Genomic DNA, 24,266 nt, shown 5'->3' with positions numbered 1-24,266 from the left:
CAGTAGCTCTGGAGGCTAAGTTGCCTTAAACATACCAGATACTTAATAAATGCTTGTTGATTGATTGATTGATTGAATGAATGAATGAATGAATGAATGAATGAATGAATGAATGGGTGGATGGATGAATGGAAATGCCTTCCTTCCTTAATTAGCACAAGGTTACATTCACTTTTTTGGCTTCAATCCCTCAGACCATTTGTCATACAAATTTCATTCTACTTATGTCTTCCTCATGTCATACTTGGGAGGTTGATTTTTCTAAAATTTAAATATAAGATTGTATACACTTTTCCTTCCTAAATTTCATCTTACTAGATGAAATCCAATATTTTAGCCTGCTAGGACCTTTTTGAATCTTGATTCTGTTATCTAGAGTGTTGGCTTTCCTTCTCTGCTTTGACGTCTTCATAAAAGATAACATACATACATGCACATGTATGTATATACATATATTTATATGTGCAGACATCATATATTTATATTCATATAAATACATTATATATATAAATATACATGCCTACATATATGAGACAGAGACAGAGCAAATTAAGGGTTGGTTGTGAGACTTGAGTGAACCACACTGACTCCGGCTTGTGATTCAATGCTAGAACTAGTACAGCTCCCTTTCTATTCAATTATGGGTCTAGTCCAATCGTGTCCTGTGAGAAAACTTTATTCAGTTGTGAGAACTGGGATGAAACCTTACTGTATTATTGAAAGCTGGACTACACCTAGCTGCTTAGAGACTCTTAACCACGAGCCTATGGTATGCTGACCAGAAACCCAGTCAGATCCAAAGATGGATGCAAGGAGTTTTCTCACAAATGTACATTTCGAGTAACACATACATCTTATCTGAAATCTGGCCCCATTCTGATCAATCAGTTATTATTTCCACGTTCTTTTGATTGTTTGCAGACACTTGCGGGGAGTAGGACACCATATTTTCTGAATTCAGGGAATTAAACAGGCTACCTCTCCCCCTCCCAATTTAGAAAATCCCTAATCATTCATCTAATTAGAAATCAGATCACCCAATGTTGTACTTTTTCATTTAGTTTATTGGTCTTATTTGATTAATTGTTTTTAATGTATAAAAGTTTGTCTTCCCCTATATGTGGGGTCCAACCCTAAGCTGAGGAAGGGGCTTGGTCCCAATTTGTTAGGCAATTGCCATGCATTGCTTAATAAAGTAATATGCTCTGGAGATCAAACCTTTGTTTCCTCAGTCATTTCATCTTCCACCCACTACAATGTATAAATATATATGCTTGTCGGTTGCTTTTAATGATCACAGACTCTTTATTGTTATAAAAGTCCATTCCTTTAATATTAGTCTTCTTGTGATGATCTATGCCTATGAACTGTGGATAACTACAGTTTTTGGAAAATTGGAGCTTTGGATTAAATCTAATAAGATAAAATTTAGTAGGGATAAAGGCTTACACTTAGGTTCACAAAAGTTAGATTCACAAGTATAAGAAGTGAAGTGGTGTTGTTTGGCCTTCATTTTCAAGAAGGGCCAATGACATCACAGGTGATGTTTTGACTCATACATGAATTGGATTAAAGTCAGGCAGAGCTGCACAAAGTCATCAGGCTCACTGTCTTTTCCTGAATCATCTAAGTCCAGTGGCAAGACAAAAGTCAAGACAACTGGCAATGGCCTGGGATACAGTGGATGACTTTGGTGTCTGTTGCCTGACCAAGTTCTAAGCACTCTGCTGCACCTTCTTCAGCTTCCTCCATGGCCAATGGAACAAACTGTTCCCATCCACCCATAGTATAGGGGGAAGTCTTCACATACTTGGGACAGAACCTCCCAACTCACTGACAATGAGGGGTGAGGATTGCCACTTTGGCCATATCTGCTTCAGTGTCCTCAACCATAAAATGGGGATAATAATAGAACCTATATCTCAGAGCTGTTGTGTGGATCATCCAGTCAGTATTTATTAAGTGCCTACTATGTGCCAGGAACTGTGCTAAACACTGAACCAAATGACCAATATTTGTAAAAGTTTTCAAAGCAGTAACTGATATATCATCATCATCATTCTGTAAAAGTCCTTTTATTCTGATTCCTCATTTAGGCAAAGAGGCAATCTTGGCTTCTTGAAAGCTTTGGTTTTAATCTGTAAAATCTCTGAGTCTGGGTTCAGTGAGTGGCCCTTCCTGTCAGTCCTCTGTCTGCCAGGTGGGACCCCCTTACAAGGTCATGTGTTTTTTTTTTCCTCCAATGACAGACATTTGGTTGAGATATTCAGTGGTAGAGGTGATACTCAGTGAGGTGATATTTAGCTTCTACTGGTGAAATCACTCCTCCTTTAAGCATTCTAAATACACATTCAAGTGCATAGATGAGTTTCCATAGTGTCCAACATGGTCTTGTGTCAGTAATTACACCCTCAGACATCAATAAACATTGATTAAATTATCAGCTATGTGCAAATCACCAAAGAGAGAAAGAGAGCCATGATATACAATTTGTTGAATCTCTTCCTATAAAAACCTTGTTTGAGGTCACCATCACTAGTATTAAGATTCTACTTAAGAAATGACTTTCATATTATACAAATAGACTATTACGGTATATTTTATATTCATTGGCACAAATTCTTTCAAATACTAGTGTCATGGTAGAAAGAGGCTGAGAGTAGAAATCAAGTCGTCCACCTTCTTATCCTGTTTCCGACACTTACTCATATGATTTTAGACTTTCCTAATTCTCACCTTGCTCATCTATGAAGTGAAAATGCCACTTATCCTGCCTATATCACAGGACTTCCATGAGGATCAATTGAGAGAATGGAGGTAACCCCCCAGGGGAGAAAGTAATTATCTAGGAGTAGAGGATGGCCATCATTGTCAAATATTTGAGAGAGTTGGGTGAGGGTGTGGGTGAGGATGGCAATTGGGAAAAGGCAACCCCATGTGGCAGCCAAGAGATCACTTTGAAGAAGATATGCTTTGTGAACCCCTTAAACTATATAGATATATATAAATGTGAGCTATTATTATTGTATGACTTGATTGGTCTTCCCAACAATTCTGTGAGTTAGGTACTATTAATATCCCCATTTTCCAGATCAAGGAACTGAGACTGATAGAATTTAAAGTCAAGGGCCACACAGCTAGGAAATTTCTGAAAGGAGATTTCAACTCTTTTCTTCCTGCCTCTAAGTTCAGCACCACTCAATGACTGGACAGCACTTTACAAGCCATAGAAAAGTATGCAAACAACATGTATTAATTCCCTTTATTTCATTTTTTTCCCTTGAGGCAGTCGAGGTTAAGTGACTTGCCCCGGGTCACACAACTAGCAAGTGTCTCAGGCTAAATTTGAACTCAGGTCCTCCTAACTCCACGGCCCATGCTCAATCCACTGCGCCATCTAGCCACCCCAATGTATTACTTCTCAAAAAGAAATTCATTCCACATCTGAGTCATGTGTGAGAAAGATACCAGGGTATGGAAACAATCTGGGTAATGATATGAAGAGTGGGAAATAGAGCATGAAAAAGTAGGCAGAAAGGATGCACTAGGAATAGAAGGAAGCATTAGCTAAAGAAATTCAGTATTGGAGTTGACTGCTAGGTGTCCTAGGAAAGAGATCAAATTGGGATGGGCCAGAGATAGAAGTGACTAAATAAAATTGTAAACATAGAAAGTTGTCAGATTTATTTTGACATCTGTGAATAACAGCACCATGGAGAGAGCCTTGTTCCTGGACCTGATTTCAAATTCAGCCTCAGGCACTTCCTGTGTGATGCACAGTAAGTCTAAATTTCACCTCTGTTTCCTCATCTGTAAAATGGGGACAATGATAGCACTCACCACCTAAAGTTGTGAAGATAAAATGAAATGTTTGTAAAGTGTTTTGCAAACCTTAAAGTGCTATATAAATGCCAGCTATGATTAATATTATTATTCTCTCCACCCAGCTGCCACCTAGGCATACTGATCTTTAGCCTAGTGGGTGTTATGGAAGGAAGGCAATAGTAGGCAAATTGCATAGTACAAGGTAGAAGGAATCTTAGCAATAAGCAAGCCCAACCCTTTAATTCTCCAAATGAGGAAGTGGGGAGGGACAAAGATGTTAAACGGGGATTTCTCCAAGGTCATACCTCAGACTTCAAATCCCAAGCTCTTTCCACCAACCCAGGTTCAACACCCTTACTTACTACCCTGGTAAACCCTGAGAAGCTTCACTCCACTGTTCAACCTCAGAATGCTGCTATACTTCTATTTTCAGCATTTGGCAACAGTCACGTGGACAAACCATAGAATTTCAGGGTTGAAAGGGGACCTCTGGTCCAACCTATAAAGTCCCACTACATAATACTTAGAAAATGTGGTCATCTAGCTTTTGACTGATGAGCTTCAGGAGCAGCTCACTACCACTGAGACAATTGATTCTGCTTTTAGAGAGTTCTTACTGTTAGGAAGGGGCTATTTGGTGGTGGTGCGTTTTTTTGAGGGGGAGGGTGCTTCTGTGTTGTTGAAATGAAGCCTAAATTTGTTTATTTGATCCAAGTTCCATCATATTGTGAGAAAATAATTATTAATAATGGATATCTTGGGGGGGACCCAGAGATTAGTTTAGTTACTCTCTCCCCCTTACCCCAAAAAGTTCAGCCCTGGCCTGGGATCAGTCCAGGTGAACAAAAGAAATGGACATTGATCCTTTTGTTTAGCTAGGGGAAGAAGCACACCTAGAAGCTGAAATTTACCCTTTTGTATACTTTAGAGCATCCTCAAGTCATGTCAATCAATAGAACTGAATGATGCAATAACCAATTAGTTTAGATCAATGTATGGTGACCTGCCTCTATCCAAAGAGGATAAAAGCTTTGAGCCCTCTTGGCTTCCTGGACCTGCTCCCTTGGCTGAGGGCGCTATCCCTTCCTTCAGGCTCTCCCTCTTAGGGGTACATAGGTAGGTATGTAAGCCTGAGGGCCAGAGACCAGTGGGGAAGTTAGGGAGACATGCAGTCAATACTTTAATGGTATATATGGTATGAATAATAAGTGCTTACTGCCAAAACGGGTGTAGTAGCCATTAACATAGAAAGAGCCATAACTTTAGAAAGCAGAGCTTAGCACAGTATTTACAAAACACAATCGATATGTTGTATACGGCTTTTTCTTTTTCCTCTTGGATGGCAGTTCCAGAGGTGACAATACGTCATTCTTCCTCTCAAATGAGTAAATACAAAGATGTGGAACAGGTTCTATACAAAAGGACTGGTTATGCTTTCAGCCTCTTCATGGGCCAAAACAAGCAGAACCTGCAGGCTTTGGGGAGAAGGAGTAACTCTCCAGCTCTACCTAGCTGCCAGTTACACACCCTGGGTCTCCTTTCCCTTGGAAAAGCCATAGTGTATGGAAGTATCCTTTCTCCTTCTGTCAAGTGAAAACCCCAAGATGGGTACAGACTAATACTGGCTTCAAAGGTGGAACCTCAAGGGCAGGCTGGCCTCTCTGATCTCCTCCTTTTACAGACAGGGAAACTGAGGCCCTGGGTCACACAGATGGTGGTAAGTTAGCAGAGATAAAATCTGTACCCTATTCCCTCGACTCCAAAGCTAGTGTTTGACATTAGCACAGTGCCTAGCACATAGTGGGCACTTAATGAAAGTTTCTTAGATTTATTGGACTGAAATTTCCATCATGTCATCCTGCCTTCCTTGACTCATGAAATATGAGAACCAGAAAGGACTTTTGGTGACAGTTGGGCCTGGACCCTTCTTGTTTCTAAGAAAGGTTTTGCATTATTGTACTTTAAGGCTGTGTACTAGGCACTATGCTGAGCACTAGCGACATAAAGAAAGGCAGAAGCAGTCCCACTGTGTGTCAGTCACTGTGCTAGCGCTGGGGACACAAAGAGAGGCAGAAGCAGCCTTACTGTGTGCTAGGCCCTGTGCTCGCACTGGGGACATAAAGGCAGAAGCAACCCTACTGTGTGCCAGGCACTGTGCTAAGTGCTAGGGACACAAAGAAAGACAGAAGCAGTCCAACTGTGTGCCAGGCACTGTGCTAGCGCTGGGGACACAGAGAGAGGCAGGAGAAGCCCCTACCCTCAAGGAGTTCACAGTCTAATGGAGGAGACGACATGCCAACTACCTGGTACAAACAAGACGTGTGCATGATCCATTGGAGAGGAGGAGGAAGGAAGGTAGGAGCGGGCGAGGGCAGATCTAGGGAGGCCCCGCCCCCGCCAGGTCACAAACCCGCCCCGCCCCCGCCGCGTTCATTGGCCAGGGCCTCCGGGGGCGTGCCCAATTCCGGGCTCCGCCTCCTCCTCCACGCCCCCCCTCCTTCCCCTTCTCCCTCCCCTCCCCCCTTCCAGTGGCTCTGGCGGGCACGCGACACCTTCTTTGTGACTGGTGAGGGAGGGAGGCTCGGCTCACTCGGAGGGGGCGGTGGTTCCGAGGGCGGAGGGGCCGGGCGGGCGGGTCATGGGGGGGAGGGAGGCGGGGGGCCGGGCGGGCTAGGCGGGGCCTGCGGGAGGAGGGCGCGGGGGCGCGCGGGCGGGCGGGGGCGCGCGGGGGCGCGCGCAGGGCTGACGCCGCCTACGTAGCCCGCGCTCGTCTCGCGCCCGGGCCGGCGGCTGCAGCCTCGCTCCCGAGCTCCGAGCGCCAGCGCCGGCCGTCGTGGACGCGAGCTGCGGGCTGCGGGCTCCGGGCTCCGGGCTCCGGCGGCGAAGGAAGGCGGCGGCGGCGGCGGCGGCGACGGCGGCGGTCACGGCCACGGCCGCGGTCATGGAGGGGCAGCAGCTGCACCCGCAGCCCCAGCTCCAGCTCTGCGACAGCCTCATGATCTGGGTGAGCGGGGGAGGGGACACCGGGGCCGGGGGGGGCGCCGTGACCCCCCCGCCGCTCGCCGTCCTCGCGGCCGCCACGTGCGTCACCTGCCCCGCGGCTGGGGAAACCGAGGCCCCGGCCCCCGCCCCCGAGTGCACCCGTGCCCCGGACACTCGGGGAGCCCCCCTTCCCCCGCCCTCACACCTGTCCTTCCCACCTGGGCGAGTGACCTTGGCCTGGGCCGGCCCGGGTGGGCCCAGGACCCCCGAGGGGCCGCGGGCGCCGCCTTGATTGACAGCAGCCCCTCCTCCTTAGCTGCCCCCCGCGGCGCGAGAACCGCCCCCGGTCCTGGGCAGGCCCCCCCCCCCCCGCCCGGAGGGACGGGCCGGGCCGTGGCCGCGGGGCTCCCGCCCTCCCCCCGGCTCCAGCCCCGTTTGGGCAGCAGGAGGGTCTCCACGTGCACGCGTGTCCTAATGGCCTGCGCGGAGCGGAGAACAGGCTCGGGTGCCCACACCTGTGCGTGGGTCAGCTCCGATGTCCGCAGCCTTCCAGGAAACCGTGGGCGCCTAGTGTCTCATCTTCCACGCGAGTCAAAGGGCAGGTATTGTAGGTGTGGCCCTGGGCAGGGTGCCCGGCTGCCCGGGACCCTCCTGATGCCCCCTCTCTCTGTCCGCCTTGGGCCAGGTGCGTATCAAATGGAATGTTCCGTGCACAAGACGGACCCAACTGGAGAAATCCATTCCCGTAGGTTTCTTCAGATAGATAGGAAGTTCCGTATTCATCTTAAGATAGGTTTAATTATTCGGTTCTGAAAGAATTGAAATGGATCGAGTTTCTGCACTACACTTAGCAGGTTATTTAACGATAATAATCACCGGGCAATTAAATATAAATATTAGAAATTGTAGTATTACCTCGAAATATGCGTTTTGTTGACAAGAAATAAAATTAAAGACCATACAATCTATTATACTGTTACATTGTACTTACTCCTGACAGAGGTGAGGAGTTTAGGTCTTTATGATGTCATTGGCACATTAAAGTGTGTTCATTTTCTCTAGCTGGGTTTGAAGACTTTAAGTAGTGTGAACTCCATTGTACCCAGTAGATAATTGACTGTCTGCTATGTGTAAGGCACTTACCTATGTGCTCTGAAATAAGCCCCTAGGTGAGTGCCTTATACATCGTGGACTCTCAGATATATTAGAAAAGCTTATATTTTTAAATACTCATATACATATATGGGATATAAAACCTGTATGTTGATATATACACACCTATATGTCTAACACTAGGCAGTGTGTAACAATGATAGGAATAGTTCTATATAGGAGATATAAAACATATGTATTGCATGTGTGTACGTGTATGAAACTTTAGTACTGGCAGTATGTCAGAGTTGCTATAGGAGTACAAAATGTTGCTGAGTTTTTTAAGAAGCAAGAGATTCTTAAGTCTGGGGCCCTAAGTCAAGACTTTGTCAAGCATTGTAACTGAGTCTTGTAGGCTAGGTTGCTTTAGAGCTCAGGATCGGGATTGAGGATTTTATTGGTAGAGGGAACTCCCTGATGAAGAGACTTCCTCTGCCAGTGTTAGTCATTCAGTCAGCAAGTATTTATTAAGCCCTCCTTATAGGCCAGGTCCTGTTCTAAGCATGGCAAACACAATGAGAGGCAAAAATAGTCTTTGTTATCAAGGAGTTCATATTCTAAGGAGGGAGACAAGGTTCATAGAATTCTGTGCATACAAGATATGTCCATTCTAAATGGAAGAATTTCAGGTCGTGAAGGCACTAGCAATTGGGGGTAGGGTGGGGAAGACCAAGAAAAATCTCCTGGAAAAGTTGGGATTTGACTTTTGAAGGAAAACCCAGGCTGAAGTGGGGAGGAAGACAATTCCAGGCCCCTGGCTGACAGCCAGGGAAAAGACCTACACTAAGAGACAAAGTGACCTGTTCCAGGAAATCCAAGCAGGCCTGTGTCACTGGATTGGAGAGTGAATGGTGGAAGGGAGTACTTAGATGTTTCCTACTGAACAGAACTTTTGTTTTGATCCTAAAGGTCATAGGGAGCTCATGGAGTTTATTGAGTGTTGAGTGAGGGTGGGGCGATATTTTGGCCCCTAAGAGGAGATGTATTGGAGTGGCTAGAGATACTTGAGGCATAGAGGCCAGTCAGAAAGCTTTTGCAATAGATAGTTCAGGCACAAGGTGATAAAGGCCTGCAAAGTACTGCAGCTTTGTGAGTGGAGAGATGGGAAAGGTAGAAGCTATGAGCAGAGAGCCTTGGCAGTGGATTGACAAGGTGAGGGTGAGTGTAAATAAGGAAGGAGCTGAGGATAGGGCTTCTCTGCAGCCTGTGGTCTTAGAGAGTTGCCTGGGCTCTGGAGACCCTGAGGACTTTTGTCAGAGGGGAATTCTGGTCTTCCAGGCTCCAAGGCCAGTTTTGTCAAGAACACTCACTCTGCCCTGGTGCTGCTCCAGTAGGATGGAGAGAGGCAGAGTGGGAGAAGATGTTCAAGCAGAAATGTATGAAAGTGATGAAACGTCTTTTTGGAATAATGGCAAATGTTGACCCTATCAGGGGCGAGCAGGAGATAAGCCTGAGAAGGTCCAGTAAGCAGGGCCACTCAATGGATGGGATACTGGGCAGAAGAGTTAGGTGTGGTCTTGGTGGTGATTGAAGACTAGGAAACTCGCCAGATTAAAGCCAGTGCTTTTACTCTAGTAAGGCTGCTTAGGTAGCAGTGATCACAGAGCTAGAAGGGACCGCAAACAAGAGTCATCTCCCCAAGTCTTCTTGTGACCAAGCTAAACTCCCCCAGTTTCTTCAACCCAAGCTATGACATGGACTGAAGGCTCTTCACCATCTTGTTTGTGCTTCTCTGAGTAATCTCCATTTTTTCAATTTCCTTCCCAAAATATGGTGTCTGGAATTGAACACACAGTACCCTAAATGTGGTTTGGCCAAATCAATACCTCTCCATGTCTGGACATTACCTAAAGTGTGCATGAGCCTTGATGGATATTGTCTATTCATACTGTAGACTCGTTGAGCTAAACCAACAGCCTCATGTCTTTTTAAAGGAACTGTTTTAAGTTCCCCTTATCCCAATCTTGTCTTTGTGAAGATGATGTGTTTTAACTAAAGTGTAAGGCATTTGTCCTGACTAAATTTCTTCTTGTTAGATTTGGCCCAGTGTCCCAACTCGTTGAGATTTTGTTTTTCGGCTCTTGGTTGCCCCGTAGTGTGACAGCGATCTCTCCTAACTTGGTGTCTTCTGCACAGCTGATTGTAGAGGATTGCACCTGACCTAGGCAGGACATAGCAAAGGTCTAGGTCATGTTGGTGGCATTTGGCATTTGAAAGGAAGCTGTAGATCAGAAAGACTTGGGGACCTGGCAACCAAGAGGATGACAGGAAAAGAAAGAGCCAGAAGATGACTCTGGAGTTGTGACTTTGGATGGCTAGAAGAACCACGAAGCCATTAATAGAAACCGAGAAGTGTGGAGGAAGAAGACTCGGGAGATAGGTGGTTGTAGAGTGTGAAATGCTGTTGGGACATCATGGTGTGTGCCAGCACTTTCTTTTTTTTTTTTTTTGCAGGGCAATTGGGGTTAAGTGACTTGCCCAGTGTCACACAGCTAGTAAGTGTTAAGTGTCTGAGGCCGGATTTGAACTCAGGTACTCCTGAATCCAGGGCCGGTGCTCTATCCACTGCGCCATCTAGCTGCCCCTCAGCACTTTCAAATACATTGAAGCCCTGGATGAGGAAGGTCAGAGTCTGGGACGGAGCTCAGAGCTCAGAACTGGGCGGGGGTTGTGTGTGCGTGCATGCGTGCATGCGTGTGTGTGTGTGCGCGCTCGTGTGTCCACGTGCCTTCCATTGTGTTCATGTGTGCATATACATGTGTGTGCATTTATAAGTGTAGGTGTATACATACTTCTATTTGCATGCATGCATGCATATATATATACACATGCACACACATATGTATTCACATGTCAGACAAGGAGGAGAGTGGAAATTATGGGACTAGTTCAGATCTCTGAGGAAAATTCTTGTAGCCAGAGAAGAGCAGGCAGCACCAAGGACAGAAGAATACTAATTCTAGGCCTCATTTGGGTTGAGAGAGAGCAGAATCCCATTGGGGCCCTGCAGACTCAGTGAGGGATACCCACTAGTAGAACCGGGCTCATGAGAAGGGAAGAGATTAGAAGCAGCATTTCACATTCTTGATAATTTACTTTCAATGTTATCTTAAAATACAGCAAACAGATCACTTCCCAGGACTTGATTGTCCCTTGCCTGGCCACTGGGATTAGTAGAGGACCTCCTTTGTGGCCCTGTTAGGATGTCTGTTATTTTTGGGTCACACACTAAAGAGGCTTTGCTCTTAAATCTCATTGTTAAGGAGTAAGTATGAAGAAGCCTGCTCCCTCCCAGCCCTTTGTCCCTCCCTCCCCCACTACTCCCAGTTTTTTAATTCATCGACTGCACTTGGTTATATAATCTTTCAATTTACCCAAATGAAATTACATTTTACTCTTATCTAATTTATTTTGTAGCTAAATTAAGCTCTGCCAAGAGGCATTTATTTCTTGTATGACTGTCAGGAGAAGAAACTGACCTCAATATGGGCATTGTGGGCATTGAGGCAGATTCTTAGCTAGGAAACAAGGAATTGGCTCATAATGTTTTACATAATATACTTGTCCAAAATGGTCTGGGTTTTTTTCCCCCAACATATTTCAGCAAATACTACACTAAAGGGGTGGTATATAAGGTAGTGTATAAGAGTAACCCATTTAAGCTTTGTTCCATTGATCCCTGGGGACTTCAGAGTCTATCATCAGGGGCTTATTGATGAATAATAAACCTTTTTCAATTTTGTTCTGCACCATCATTTGCAGATTCAGCCTTAACTGTAGAGAGAAGGGCAGGATCAGACAGCTGGGTGGTGGAGTGGATAGCCGCACTTGAATTCTGGAAGACTGAGTTCAAACTCTGCCTTAGACACATTGCTTTGTGACCCTGGGCACAACACTTAACGTCTCCCATCCTCAGTTTCCTTGCTTGTAAAAAAAGGGATGATAGCACCGACCTCCCAGGGTTGTTGTGAGGACCAAATGAGATAACATTTGTAAAGTGCTTTGCAAAAACTTAAAACCACATATAAATGCTATCTTTTATATGCTAGTTTAACAATGACAGCACTTTTCCAAAAAGAAGAAGCCTCTTGGGGTGCTAAGATGGCAGTAGGATTTTTACTAGGGTTGGGAAGGTGGTAAACTGAGGAATCTGAGCCTTAGCCAAAAGGTCATCTGAGCTGGAGGAGGTGGGAGAGTGATCCCTTGAAAGGAGATATCGTTGTCCATGTTTGAGAAGAGGGGGCTGGGATCAAGTGAACACTAATGGGGTTGTAAGTGAAATTCTATCATGGAGTTATGGAAATTTTGGGAGAGAGCCTTGCCAGACTAAAAGAGTGTCACTGAAATTTCCCTGGCCATCATTAATGCTGATTTTTTAAAAGGGGGGAGTCCATTTCTCATTTTAATTTACTCACTTCACTGTAAGATTTAATTTCTCTCAGATCAATTTGTAAACTCTCCCACCTTTCCAGGTCACCCTGTAGAACAGTGTCCATGTCAATACTGTCCAATTGAAATAGAGCATAAGAAAGTCAGAATGAATACAAAATGGAAGTCATCACATAGAAAGCTTGTTTCTCATGCCCTGAGGAAGGTTTACAAGGTCCTTGTTATAGGTTAACTAGCCTCAGGCTAGCCCTGGCATTGGGCCAGTTATGGGAAAGCAGGCATCTTGTCAGACTGCCTTTCCTTCTTATTTTCAGAACTAAATGACATACTTAGCAAACAGTTTTAGACCTGAAGTTTCTAGCCTTGGGCATGTCATAAGGTGGTAATGTGGGAGTGGAATTTTACAGTCGCAAATGGAGAGAAGAGGGACCAACTTAAAAAAAAAGTTTGCTACTTAAAATATAATATTTCCATTGATTAGTTTTCAGATGTAACGAGGGCAGGGGAACGTTTTGAAAGATCATATGAGCATTCTCAAATTTCTACCCTCGGCTAACTGAAAAACAACCCCCCCCCCAAAAACCAAACCTACTCCCAACCAAATTCCCCAACCTGGGTTGCTCGTTGCTCTTTTGCACAGAAAAAAAACATGCCATGTGTGCTTTACTGTCATGATTTTTATCAAAAATATGTGGATTATTATTTTTCCTGAGTATATTTTGTGACCAGGGAAATTTGATGATGGAATTTTGTTGAGATCTACTTATAATGAGGTATTATCTATTTACTTTTTCCCCTTCTTGCCCTCTCTTGTTTTCAATGTCTGATAGATTGTAGGTCATATTGTGCTGGCTGCAGAAGGAAAACGTCTCATTCTGCTTTTTGTCTTTTAGTTGCAGACATTCAATACTGCTGCCCCTTGTAAGAATGTCCGGCAGTTAACAAATGGGGTTGCCATGGCGCAAGTTCTTCATCAGATGTAAGTAGCGATTGTCAGTCAGTGCACTTGAGAAGGTATTAAGATGCATGTCTTCTGTACCTGGTTATCTTCCCTTTGAGCATTTCAGTGTTCTTTCTAGTAGGGATTTTTTTTTAAGTCTCATTTTTTTTTCTTAAGGATCTTTATAATTTACTTCATCTCAACCAGTATGCATTAAGTATCTCCATGTGCCACTGCTAATGAGGGTCTGGGGATTCAGGGACAAAAATGCAAACAAAATAGTCCCTGCCTTCAAGGACCTTAGGTTCTGTTGGAGAAATACTTGTGCAAATATAAGGAAGCACAAAATAAGTACAATCATTTTGTAGGCCTGGGAGTTGGGACAGAGAAGCAAAGAAAGGGCCTTGTGTGGGAGCTGTGAATGGGGTTGGCCCTTAAGGGGAGCTTCAGAGAGAAAACCTTTCAGGCACAAGGCACAGCCTGGGCAAAGGTCTGGAGGTCTGGGGGATTAGCAGGTAGACTTGGGGAAGGTACATGGTAGAGAGGAGGCTGGGAACTCGCTATCAAGCTAGAAAGAGAGGCCGTAGCCAGCTGGAACCGATAATAAAGGGCGTTAAGCCCCAAGTAGAGGAGTTTGTATTTTGGCATTTGGACCAAAAAATGAAGTTCCTTTTCAGAAAGAAGTATAAGCTTTGAAATCCATGTCTGATGAGGAATCATTCAACCAGAACTTAAGGTCTTACTGTGTTGGTATTGTGCCTGGTACTGGGCATAGAAAACCATAAATGAAGTAGTCCTTTCTCCTAACAGCTTTGCATTTTATATGGAGAGGCTACACGTACGTGGATAAACATACGTATATAAACGTAAAAATATATGTAAATATATACAAATACAGGCCAGTTTTCAGGGTGGGGTGGGGAGGTACTAACAGCCCAGGCAATCAGGAGGAGAGCAGAGCTTTGAAAGAAGCTGAAAGACAGAAGTAGGGAGAGGGGTATTCCAGGATCAGACAAAGCTGGGAGGTAGGCAACGAATGACACATGTGAAGAACAGTAAAGCAGATTTGGCCTGAGCAAAGGTTTACCTGAAGGGGAAGTGTAGTGTATGGCAAGGCTGGAAAGGTTGATTGAAGCCCACTATGAAGAGCTTTAGATGCTAAATGGAAGAGTGGGCATTTAATTCTAGAGGAAAGGAAGCCACATGAGAGGTGAGACAGGTGAGGTCTGTGCTGAGTATTGCTTTAGTAGCGATGGTATGGTGCAATATGAAGGAGGGATTGGAAAGGGGAAAACTGCATGCAAGAAAATCCATTAAGGGACTGATGGGAGAGTCCAGGTGAGAGGTGACGATGGCCTGAGCAGTCTGAGCGGAGAGAAGGGACTGATGGGAGAGTCCAGGTGAGAGGTGACGATGGCCTGAGCAGTGTGAGCGGAGAGAAGGGACTGATGGGAGAGTCCAGGTGAGAGGTGGTGATGGCCTGAGCAGTCTGAGTGGAGAGAAGGGACTGATGGGAGAGTCCAGGTGAGAGGCGGCGATGGCCTGAGCAGTCTGAACGGAGAGAAGGGACTGATGGGAGAGTCCAGGTGAGAGGCGGCGATGGCCTGAGCAGTGTGAGTGGAGAGAAGGGACTGATGGGAGAGTCCAGGTGAGAGGTGGCGATGGCCTGAGCAGTCTGAGTGGAGAGAAGGGACTGATGGGAGAGTCCAGGTGAGAGGTGACGATGGCCTGAGCAGTCTCAGTGGAGAGAAGGGACTGATGGGAGAGTCCAGGTGAGAGGTGACGATGGCCTGAGCAGTCTGAACGGAGAGAAGGGACTGATGGGAGAGATGGCGTGCAGGGAGAATCAGGAAGACTTGTCATTCAGCTGGGTGTTTGAGGTGAGAGGGAAGGTCAAGGATGACAGCATCTGGGAGGAGTGATGGCGCCTTCAAGAATTGGGAAGGTTCACAAGACAGATGAGTGTGGGGAGGAAAGACGATGATTTCTGCTTTGAACGGATCTAAGAGACATCCAGTTGATGATACAGAGCTGGAGCCCAGGAGAGAGAATGGGAGGAGGGGGAGGTAGATGGTGGATCTGATGATGATCGAGCACAAGGAAGGTAGCGAGAAGACAATTGGGACAAACCTTTGACTTGAACTGTAGGTGAGGCTTTCACAGGAAAGTGATAATGCTTCTGTAAATTTTATTGAAACTTCACCTTTTGTCAGTGAAGGTCATTGGCTCTGCCAGTCTTTGAACTAAACTAAAATTTACTGTTGAAAGACGGAGGGCGGAGGTTGGCTTTGGGCTGTGCAGATTTTTTGGTTCCGTGTCATTTAATTTGACCTATGCTCCTTGCAGTAAGTTAGAAGAGGAATGAGGCAGAGAGGAGTTAAGAACCCAAGATTCCAGTGCAAATGCATTTTTATAATTATGTTTAATAACATTTAATTTGCCAAACACATAAATTGAGGTGACATCATAGGGTTAGAGTTGGAAAGAGATCTGGGAGATTTTCTCCTCCCCAACAACCCCCACTTTTATCGCTGCTCCTGTTTTGCATCTGAGGAAATGGAGCAAGGTAGAGCCAGGCTCTGAACCCAGTTAGACCCCTCTTATATCATGGACAAGTCAGACAAATGAAGGAGAGGGGCAGAGCGCGTCTTAAGAATCCTGTTAGGTTAGGAAGTGAGTGAAAGAAATGTGGGCTTGGCTGAAATAGGGAACCATAACATACCTGTAGGAACCTGCGGTGGATTCCCCTATCACCAATCGGCAAAGGGGGTGCCTTAAGGAGCTTCGAGCCCGGTGGTTTTCAGTGTTTGCAGCAACAAATTGAGGCTTGCAGAGGCCCCGCCATCCAAAGTATGAGGGCCCAGCCAGCCGCTCACCTTTGGATGTCCCCATCCCTGTGTTAGCTTCTTGGGAGCCTGCACGGCCTTTATTTCTGGTTTCCCCAGGGCCTAGCACAGTACCTGGCCCATTGCAGATGCTGCATCAATATTCATTGGCCAACCACTTCATGGCTCTGGCAGCCTCAGTTTCCTCCACTGCCTCAGGCCAAAGTTTCCCCAGTGACAGAGACAGCTGCTGAGTGTCTCCTCCTCAGGTGATCCGTGGCCTTTATCAGTCCTCTGCTCAAAGGTTTTCCAGCTTCCCAGGTCCTTGGTGTGCTTGTGCATTATAGCCTTCAGACAAGCCTCATTGAGGCTTTGAAGGAGGACCTGGGTGGAATTATTCCAATGAAGATAAAATGAAGGAGGCAGGGAGGGAAGGAAGCAGGGAGAGGGAGAGACAGGGAGGAGAGGTCGAGAGAGACAGACAAACAGAGAGAGGGAGAGATGGGGGCAGAGAGAGAAAGAACAGGTTAATTCACTCCTTCGCTTAAAGTGGCATATCCAGTATATGCACATATATACATATACACACACACACAACACACACACATATACACACATATACATACATGTATGTACACATGTATATACACGCACACATATAGACACACACACACACACACACACATATATGTAGGTACTCAGCTGCCGCCTCAGCAGACAGGTGTTTATTAGTTCCTCTTTAAGGTCCTTCTGATGCTAAAATTCTGCGATTTCATGATTCTAGATTTTCAGGTTTAAAATCGTCATAAGGGTGGTGCATCTATTATAGATGTTTGTTTTAGGGGAGCCAAATAAAAGGCATGTAGTAGAAGGTGCCTTTCATCTGGAAGTGAAGTGGAGATATTTGAGATTAGGTAAGGTTATGTAGTATGACATCTGTAGGGAGCTATAATTAATCATTTCTCTCCAGGTGAAAGTCAATTTTTATTCTAATGGAAAGATAAGTCTTATAAAGTGAAATGAATGGTGGTAAAATACTTGGGTAATTGTTATAAAGCCTTTTTAAAAAATGGATTTAAAAAATATTTTAACTTGAAAAATGGACAAAGATGGGGGAACTAATTTATTTGTATGTTTCACCTAGTATTCAAATATAAATTTGTTTTTTATTATTAAAAATATATGGTAGGGGCAGCTAGGTGGTGTAGTAGATAGAGCACTGGCCCTGGATTCAGGAGTACCTGAGTTCAAATCCAGCCTCAGACACTTGACACTTACTAGCTATGTGACCCTGGGCAAGTCACTTAACCCCCCCATTGCCTCACCAAAAAAAAAAAATAAAAAAAATTATATATATACATATATATATGGTTAACTTTCCTTTTTTCAGGAATCTTACTATTATAGAATGATCTTAGTTCTAATTCAGTGAATAAAATGGGATTTTGTTGTTCTGTTACACCTCTGGGAATATGATTTTGAGAATTGCAACCCCAAAGAAAAGAAGGAAAGTTCTGAGTTTCAATCTTAAGTTCGGGGTTAGTGTTTGCTTTTGTTATTTTTTGCATATTTCAGACACCTGTTGTTTTTTTCATGTTCATTCCTCTTTTATTCTTTCCTCTAAAAGAGTCTCAATCAGTGTAGCTAGTGACCAGTAGGGGAGTTTTTGTTGAGTGGAGAAGCTGGGTTATATTTGAGGTTGGAAGAAAGCAAAGTATGCTGGAGGAAGGAAGAGGAAGTGGACTACAGCTCCTGTGTGTAAAGCCCACTCTTAAATTCATGCCCACCACCAGCCCAGTGCTTCTCTTTAGTGCTAAACTGTTCAGCACTTACCATGAAATCAGAGAGCGGCACTGAGTGTCAGGAGCCGCACCGGATTGCAGTCAGTCAAGCTCAGCCACTTGGCTCTGCCACACTGCTTATTAATAGGCTGCTTTTGTCAAAAAGTTTTAGCCTTGTACACGTCATGGCCATGATGACTGGGTTGGGGAAAGGATTAGGAAGACTTAATCTTGTTTCTCTGAAAGCAGAGAAGACAAGTGAGAGCACATATTTGCAGAGTGCACCATTGCCTCTGAGCAGGGTGGGACAACTCCCATTTCTACCAGGTGACTTTCCCTGACCTCCTTAGCTGCAACCCTGGTGACTCCTGGTTTGTCCCTCTACCTTGGTATATCACAAGATCTTGTATGCGCGCTACTCTTTCTCCTCTCCTAAATGAGAAAACCCTTGAGGCAGAGGTACATCTTATTAATTTTTATATTCACCCATGGCACCTAACATGGTGACTTTCCCATGGTGATTGGTCATTGTTGATTGAATAAATGCATGAAAGTTTTATTAGTTATAGATAACCAGAGTCCCATGGTGTCCCTCCAAACTGAGATACATTAAAAGGCTGTGACAGACCAAGAGCTAGTCTTACCCTAGCAGCCATCCAGTTATAGTCCTATAATTTAAAATGAGCTTCTCCTTTCACATTTTATATATGCAAGATATTAATTTTATTGAAAGACTTACAGAAGGAATAACTTTGACTTGACCCTAGAGGGTATTCAGTGGATGCGGTTAAATATTTTATGGCACTATTTGCTTTGAATATTAAAGTGATTGCTTTCTTGATAAAGTAGCTGGTCATTCTTGATGGATTCTCCCTGCATTCAGATCTTAATGGTTGGCTTATGTGTATGTTTTATTTCAGAGATGTTGCTTGGTTTAATGAATCTTGGTTAGGCCGAATCAAAGAAGATGTTGGTGACAATTGGAGAATAAAGGTATCCATGATGACATTGACTAGTTTGCCTGAAGTTCAAAGACATGTTGGTACAGTGGAAAAAGTACCATTTCTGGAGCCAGAAGACCTGGGCCCAGATCCTGCATCTAAAGCATATTAACTGGTGATCTCTGGAAACTCACCTAACCTCCCTGGGCTTTTGGTTAAGCTTCATCTGTAAAATTAGAGGGTTTTACTAGACAACTTCTCAGTTCCCTTTTTGCTCTAGGTAAATGATATTGTGCTTTAAAATTTATGAAACCTGATCTGAATTAAATTTCCTAAAAAAAACTACGATGTGGTCTTAAAATAATTTGAATATATCTAAAAGTAAAAATTATCATCTCATGCATTTACACCTAATTGAATTATATAGACTCATCTCAATTAAATAGCATGATCAAAGACTGGAATTGAATGTACCAGTTTATCCCATTCTTAATCATATCTCAACAATTGGAAAAATAAAGTAAAAAAATATATTTTTTTTTAGCAGGAAAATACTAAGAACCCACCAAGTGGGCATTTCTCTTATAGAAATTACAAAATAAGAGTTTGTGTTCTTTTCTAAAGGAGGACGTTAGATGGTTTTTCCTACTCTATAGTTGAAAATGAGGGAAGGGTAGAATTCCTAATGCTTTTCTTATAACACCCAGAGTGTATGTTGAGCGATTTATAGAAGCATTTTCTGGACATTTTTTTGTATTTTGTCACTAAACAGCAAGTGTAGTAGTGAGCTTAGTATCTGCCGTACAGAAGGCCTTGTGGGCCATTCTGGGTTCAGTGACTTCATACAGTGAAGTTTCACTCTTGATTCCTAGTGGCTGAGAGATCAGCAATGGCTGTGAGGAGAAAAGAGGAGAAGGAAAGGCCGATCCATTTCTGTGAGGCCAGGGCCTTGGCCGGCTGAAAAGCCATCGTCTGATATCTGATCTGATGCTCCCTGGGTAGGCCTCGAGGCCCAAGCAGTGCTTCCTTGAGGAACCATCCCTGTTCTTGGTGATGGCTCAGCACCCAGGCCATGTCCTGGTTCCTAGGATGAGTCACTTCATGCTCCGTGGTTTTCACTGTCCTGCAGCCTGCTGTACAGAGATGTTGGGCAGCCAGGGGAGAGCTCTGCACCCGTGGTGGGGGTGGGCTGAAGTCATTAGGGTTGTCGCATTCTAGTGAACCAGGTGCGTTCCTTCAAGTACACCTGGACTCTCTCAGCCTGTTTGCTTGTCTGTATAATAGGAATGGGCGGTACTTACACTTGGAGCTCCTGGGGTTATGGTGAGGAAAGAACGTCAGAACATGACCAGTGCTATTGAGGAAAGCCTTGGTCTCCTCACTTCAGTTAAATGTGCTCCTCTGCTGGGTGCAGACAAAAGGTAATCCCTGTCCTGGGGGAGCCCACCTTCTGTGGGAGAACACACGGCATGCACAAATACGCAAGCCAAGGCATTGTGAGGATGGAGAGATTGCTGAGGACTTGGCTGATCCGGGACAGGTGGAGCCCAGGATGTGGCCCCTGAACTCGGTCTACAAGGAGAGGGAGCCTCGATGATGAGCCTGAGAGCTCCATCAGTGGGGAGTACAGCACAAGCCGGCTCCCAGAGGCCAGAGCTAGAGTCTGGTCAAGGTGGGCTTTGGCTGGGACGTGGATGTCATAAAGCTTCCTGGGAAATTAGCTTGGAGACAGACTGGGGAGGCCTGTGGCTGGCAGCCGCAACAGGGAGTCCTGGGAGCTTGGGGCACACAGCTCGCTCTGATAGCCTGGTCAGAGGAGGAAGAAGTCTTGACTCAGGAGGGGCCGTGTCCAAATCAGGTGATCAACAAGAATGTTGTTAAGCATCCGCTCTGTGCCGGGCCCTGTGCTAGGCCTGCTGCATGCTGACCGAGTAGGCTTTCATCGTCACAGGGGAGGCCTGTTTTACACATAGCGGGCACTTAGCAGGTGCTGTAGAAACACCATCAGTATTATTAGATGATGGCAGGAGGAGGAGAAGCGAGCCGTGGCCAGCAAGGGTGGGAGGCACGTCCTGGGAGCCCAGGGGGGTTTAGAGACTGGGGCTGGAGAACAGCGCACGGCACTCGAGTTCAGAGCACCCAGTGGGACCGGGGGTGGTGTGAGGCTTCCTACAATGGCCAGGCCAAGGGGAGAGATTTCCAAGCACGGTCCTGCTTGGGGAAGTGGAGAAGCTGAGGAGATCCGCTCCTCTGGCCCAGATCGGCCGCTGCCCTGTGAGAGGGCAGAACTCTTCCTTTGTGATTTGGTTTCACATGTGTCTTTATGACCATGTCAGGGCCTCTGCCTTGGGCAATGCCATCCAGACAATACACTTGATCTTTCTTTTGAGCTGCTGCAGTCAGTCGGCGAGTGTTTAAGTAGCACCTACTAGGTGCCCAGCACTGTGCTAAGCACTGGGGATACACAGTCCCTGCTCTCAAGGACCTCCCAGTCTACTGGGGGAGACAACATGAAAAGAGTTCTGATGCCCAGCAGATGAGCACAGAGCAAAGTGGAGACAGTACTCAGGGGCCGCACTACTAATGGTGATGGTAGCTAAGAGTTCTGTAGGGCTTACTGGGGGCCCGGCACCGGGCCAAGCCTTTCATAGCCAAGACCTCATTTAGGAGCTAAGTGCTGCCGCTATCCCCACTTCACATATGGGGAAGCAGAGGCAGACGGAGCTTCAGTGACTCGAGAAGGGTCCCACAGCTAGCCCGTGTCTGAGGTCAGGTTTGAACTCGGGGTCCTCTGCTGCCTCCTGGCTGTCTCTAGACACCAGCATTTGGGACGTCAGCTGGGAACGGGAGAGACGAGGCCAGCGGGGTCCTGGAAGAATCTAGGACTGAGGTGTTGTGACGGCGGCCTGAAGCTCGCAGGTGTGGCCCCAACCAGATGACAGTGTACTTGAGCAATATTTCAGAAAATACAAATGCAGAAGGACTTAGCGGATGCTGATGTCTTTTTTAAGCGAGTTTGTGACTTCAGGGATCCTAACATGGGGCTGAGTGCTTAAGGGCTACCTGCTCCTGCAGCCTTCCTGACCATCTCCTGGTGGCTGCCTGCAGAAAACTCCTTTGTCTTTCGTATTTCTGTGTCTGTACTGTGCACATGCTTAGATGTGAGGGCAGCGTGGAGCCAGAGAGCCCTAGGTTCAAATCCTGCCCCTGACGCAGCCTGGCTTTGTGACCCTGGGCAAGTCCTTTCCAGCTCAGGGCTGTAACTATTGGAGTGACGCCACCTGCTGGAGAGTTACTGCAGGAAAGCTCCACCATGAGGAGAAGGCATCTGAGGGCAAGCCATGTGGTCAGTTCCTTGGCGTCAGGAAGTGACGTTTGCTTGTGGGTACTGTCAATCAAAACTACCAGTCACTTAGCTTGGAGCTGTGCGCGTGTGGATGGGATGTTCCCAGTTTCACAGGAGGCTTGTGGGACGAAGAAGGAAACGTTGGGTCCTTTTTGTTCCTGACCTCGCCATGGCAGGTCAGATGATGGGGTCTCTTAGAAATAGTTAGTTTTTTACCTTTCTCTCTGATCATTAGATCCTAATGCTCTTTAATAAATACTTAAACACTTCAATACTCTTGTCGACTACTCATTAGATATTTTAGACAGACTAGCTAGAACTTGAGCAACTTTACAGGGCTCTGTGGTGCTAGGAGATGCCAAGCTGCACATTCTTCATCTGGGCGCTCCCATTGCTTTTCTTATGCATGCCCATGCGGCCTCACAGGATGGAATATAAAGTCTTTGAAGGCAGAAACTGTTGTAGGGTTGCCAGTTTCTAGCACCTAGGACAGTGCCTGGCACAGGACAGGCTCTTACCTTAAATGCTGATTGATTGACAGGTATTTGTGGAACTGGACTGTTTTATCTTTGCTTTAGAAGAAAAGCTGTGACATTCACATTAGTATAAAACAGACAGTCATGGGTCTCATTTGTTTATCATTGTTATCCTTTTGCATTTTAGGCTAGTAATTTGAAGAAGGTTCTTCAAGGAATTACGAGCTATTATCATGAGGTATGAACAATGAAAGACTTATTTTACATATGTATACACATATACATATATATCATGTATCACTTTAAATTTTGCTTTTCATTCAAATCTTGTCATGATTGTAATGTTTAGTATTAGCATGGCTGTGTTTTTTCTTTTTTTTACCAGCCTACTGTTTGTAAAAGTAGTGATACTTCAACACAAAAACATTGCAAGGTGGATACAATCAATAATATTGTTACTTGGGCTTAATTTTTTTTTCAAATGAACTGTATATTCAGAAGTTGTGGGACACAGAGCTCTAACCATTAATCTGTACACTCCTAGGCAGTTTGGTATGGGTGTCATAGTGCATAAAGTGCCAGACCTGGAGTCAGGAGGACCTGAGTTCAAATTTGGCCTCGGACATTTACTAGCTGTGTGACTCTGGGCAAGTCACTTAACCCTGTTTGCCTCAGTTTCTCATCTGTAAAAAGAGCTGGAGAAGGAAATGGAAAAGCCGCTCCAGTGTCTTTGCCAAGAAAACACTGGACACCACCACCACTAGGGAGCTCATGTAACGCGATAATACCTGACAGCGTGACAAGGGTGTCTAACGTCCCAGGGTCTAGAAGCTCAGAAACGTCAGGTCATTTCCACAAAGTGCTCTGGGCAGAAGAACCAGGTACGAAGAAACTGCATTAAACCATAAGCTTCCTAAGGGCAGACTTGTCTTTTCTGTCCTTTTGATGTCCAGTACCCAACCTGGACTTATGCCCACAGTGTAGAGAAGTGTGTAATGAGCGCCTTGTTGCTCGCATAAACTTTAGCCTGAAAGCTTGGGATAGTAAACAGCACAGTCTGCTGCTTGTTCTAAACATGGACTTACTAGCCTACTGCTTATTGGTGCGAAGTGTATTTCAATTTTTCCTAAAGATTTTTCTGATGCCCTTTTTAACTTGTTATACAATTAGATTATTATTTGTTCAGTTGTTTCAGTTGTAAGTGACTCCTTATAACTCCATTTGGGGTTTTCTTGGCAAAGATCCTGGAGTGGTTTGCCATTTCCTTCTCCAGCTCATTTCACAGATGAGGAAACTGAGGCAAATAGGTTCAGTGACTTATGCAGGGTCACACAGCTAGTGAGTATCTGAGGCTGGATTTGAACTCAGGCTTTCTTTACTCCAGCCTGGTGCTCAAGTTAAAAAAAAAAAAAGTGCCATTTTGGAGGATTCTTTCCAAACTGTCTCTGAATTTTATCTAAACTTACCCTATTTCCCAGAGTGCTTTTATATTCATTTGAAAAATGAAAGATAAACTCTACTACATTTCCAAATTGGTCCTTGCAGGTTATCCTTTTCCCCTATTCTACAGGTATTACTTTCACAAGAAATTGTGGATATAGGCCTCATT

The 24,266-nt window shown here is 45.2% G+C and overlaps 1 protein-coding gene across 6 annotated transcripts in view; it reads left to right on the top strand.

The window, feature by feature from the left end:
• Positions 1-6,119: 6,119 nt before the first annotated feature.
• The window catches only part of HOOK1 (hook microtubule tethering protein 1), a 57,505-nt gene continuing 39,358 nt past the window's right edge, over positions 6,120-24,266 (top strand). The window contains exons 1-4 of one of the 6 annotated variants that reach the window (XM_044001674.1): positions 6,120-6,180; positions 13,242-13,327; positions 18,815-18,887; positions 22,845-22,895. In XM_044001674.1, coding sequence (XP_043857609.1) covers positions 6,151-6,180; positions 13,242-13,327; positions 18,815-18,887; positions 22,845-22,895 — 240 coding nt within the window. In that variant the 5' untranslated portion in view covers positions 6,120-6,150. Of the gene's footprint in view, positions 6,181-6,370; positions 6,392-6,652; positions 6,830-8,227; positions 10,584-13,241; positions 13,328-18,814; positions 18,888-22,844; positions 22,896-24,266 lie in introns of those variants that run through there. The other 5 variants (XM_044001675.1, XM_044001672.1, XR_006356315.1 and 2 more) reach the window with 5 other exon arrangements.

Source organism: Dromiciops gliroides, chromosome 4 (assembly GCF_019393635.1).
Source record: "Dromiciops gliroides isolate mDroGli1 chromosome 4, mDroGli1.pri, whole genome shotgun sequence".
NCBI classification, from domain to species: Eukaryota; Metazoa; Chordata; class Mammalia; order Microbiotheria; family Microbiotheriidae; genus Dromiciops; species Dromiciops gliroides.
This window is presented reverse-complemented; position numbering and strand designations above follow the sequence as displayed.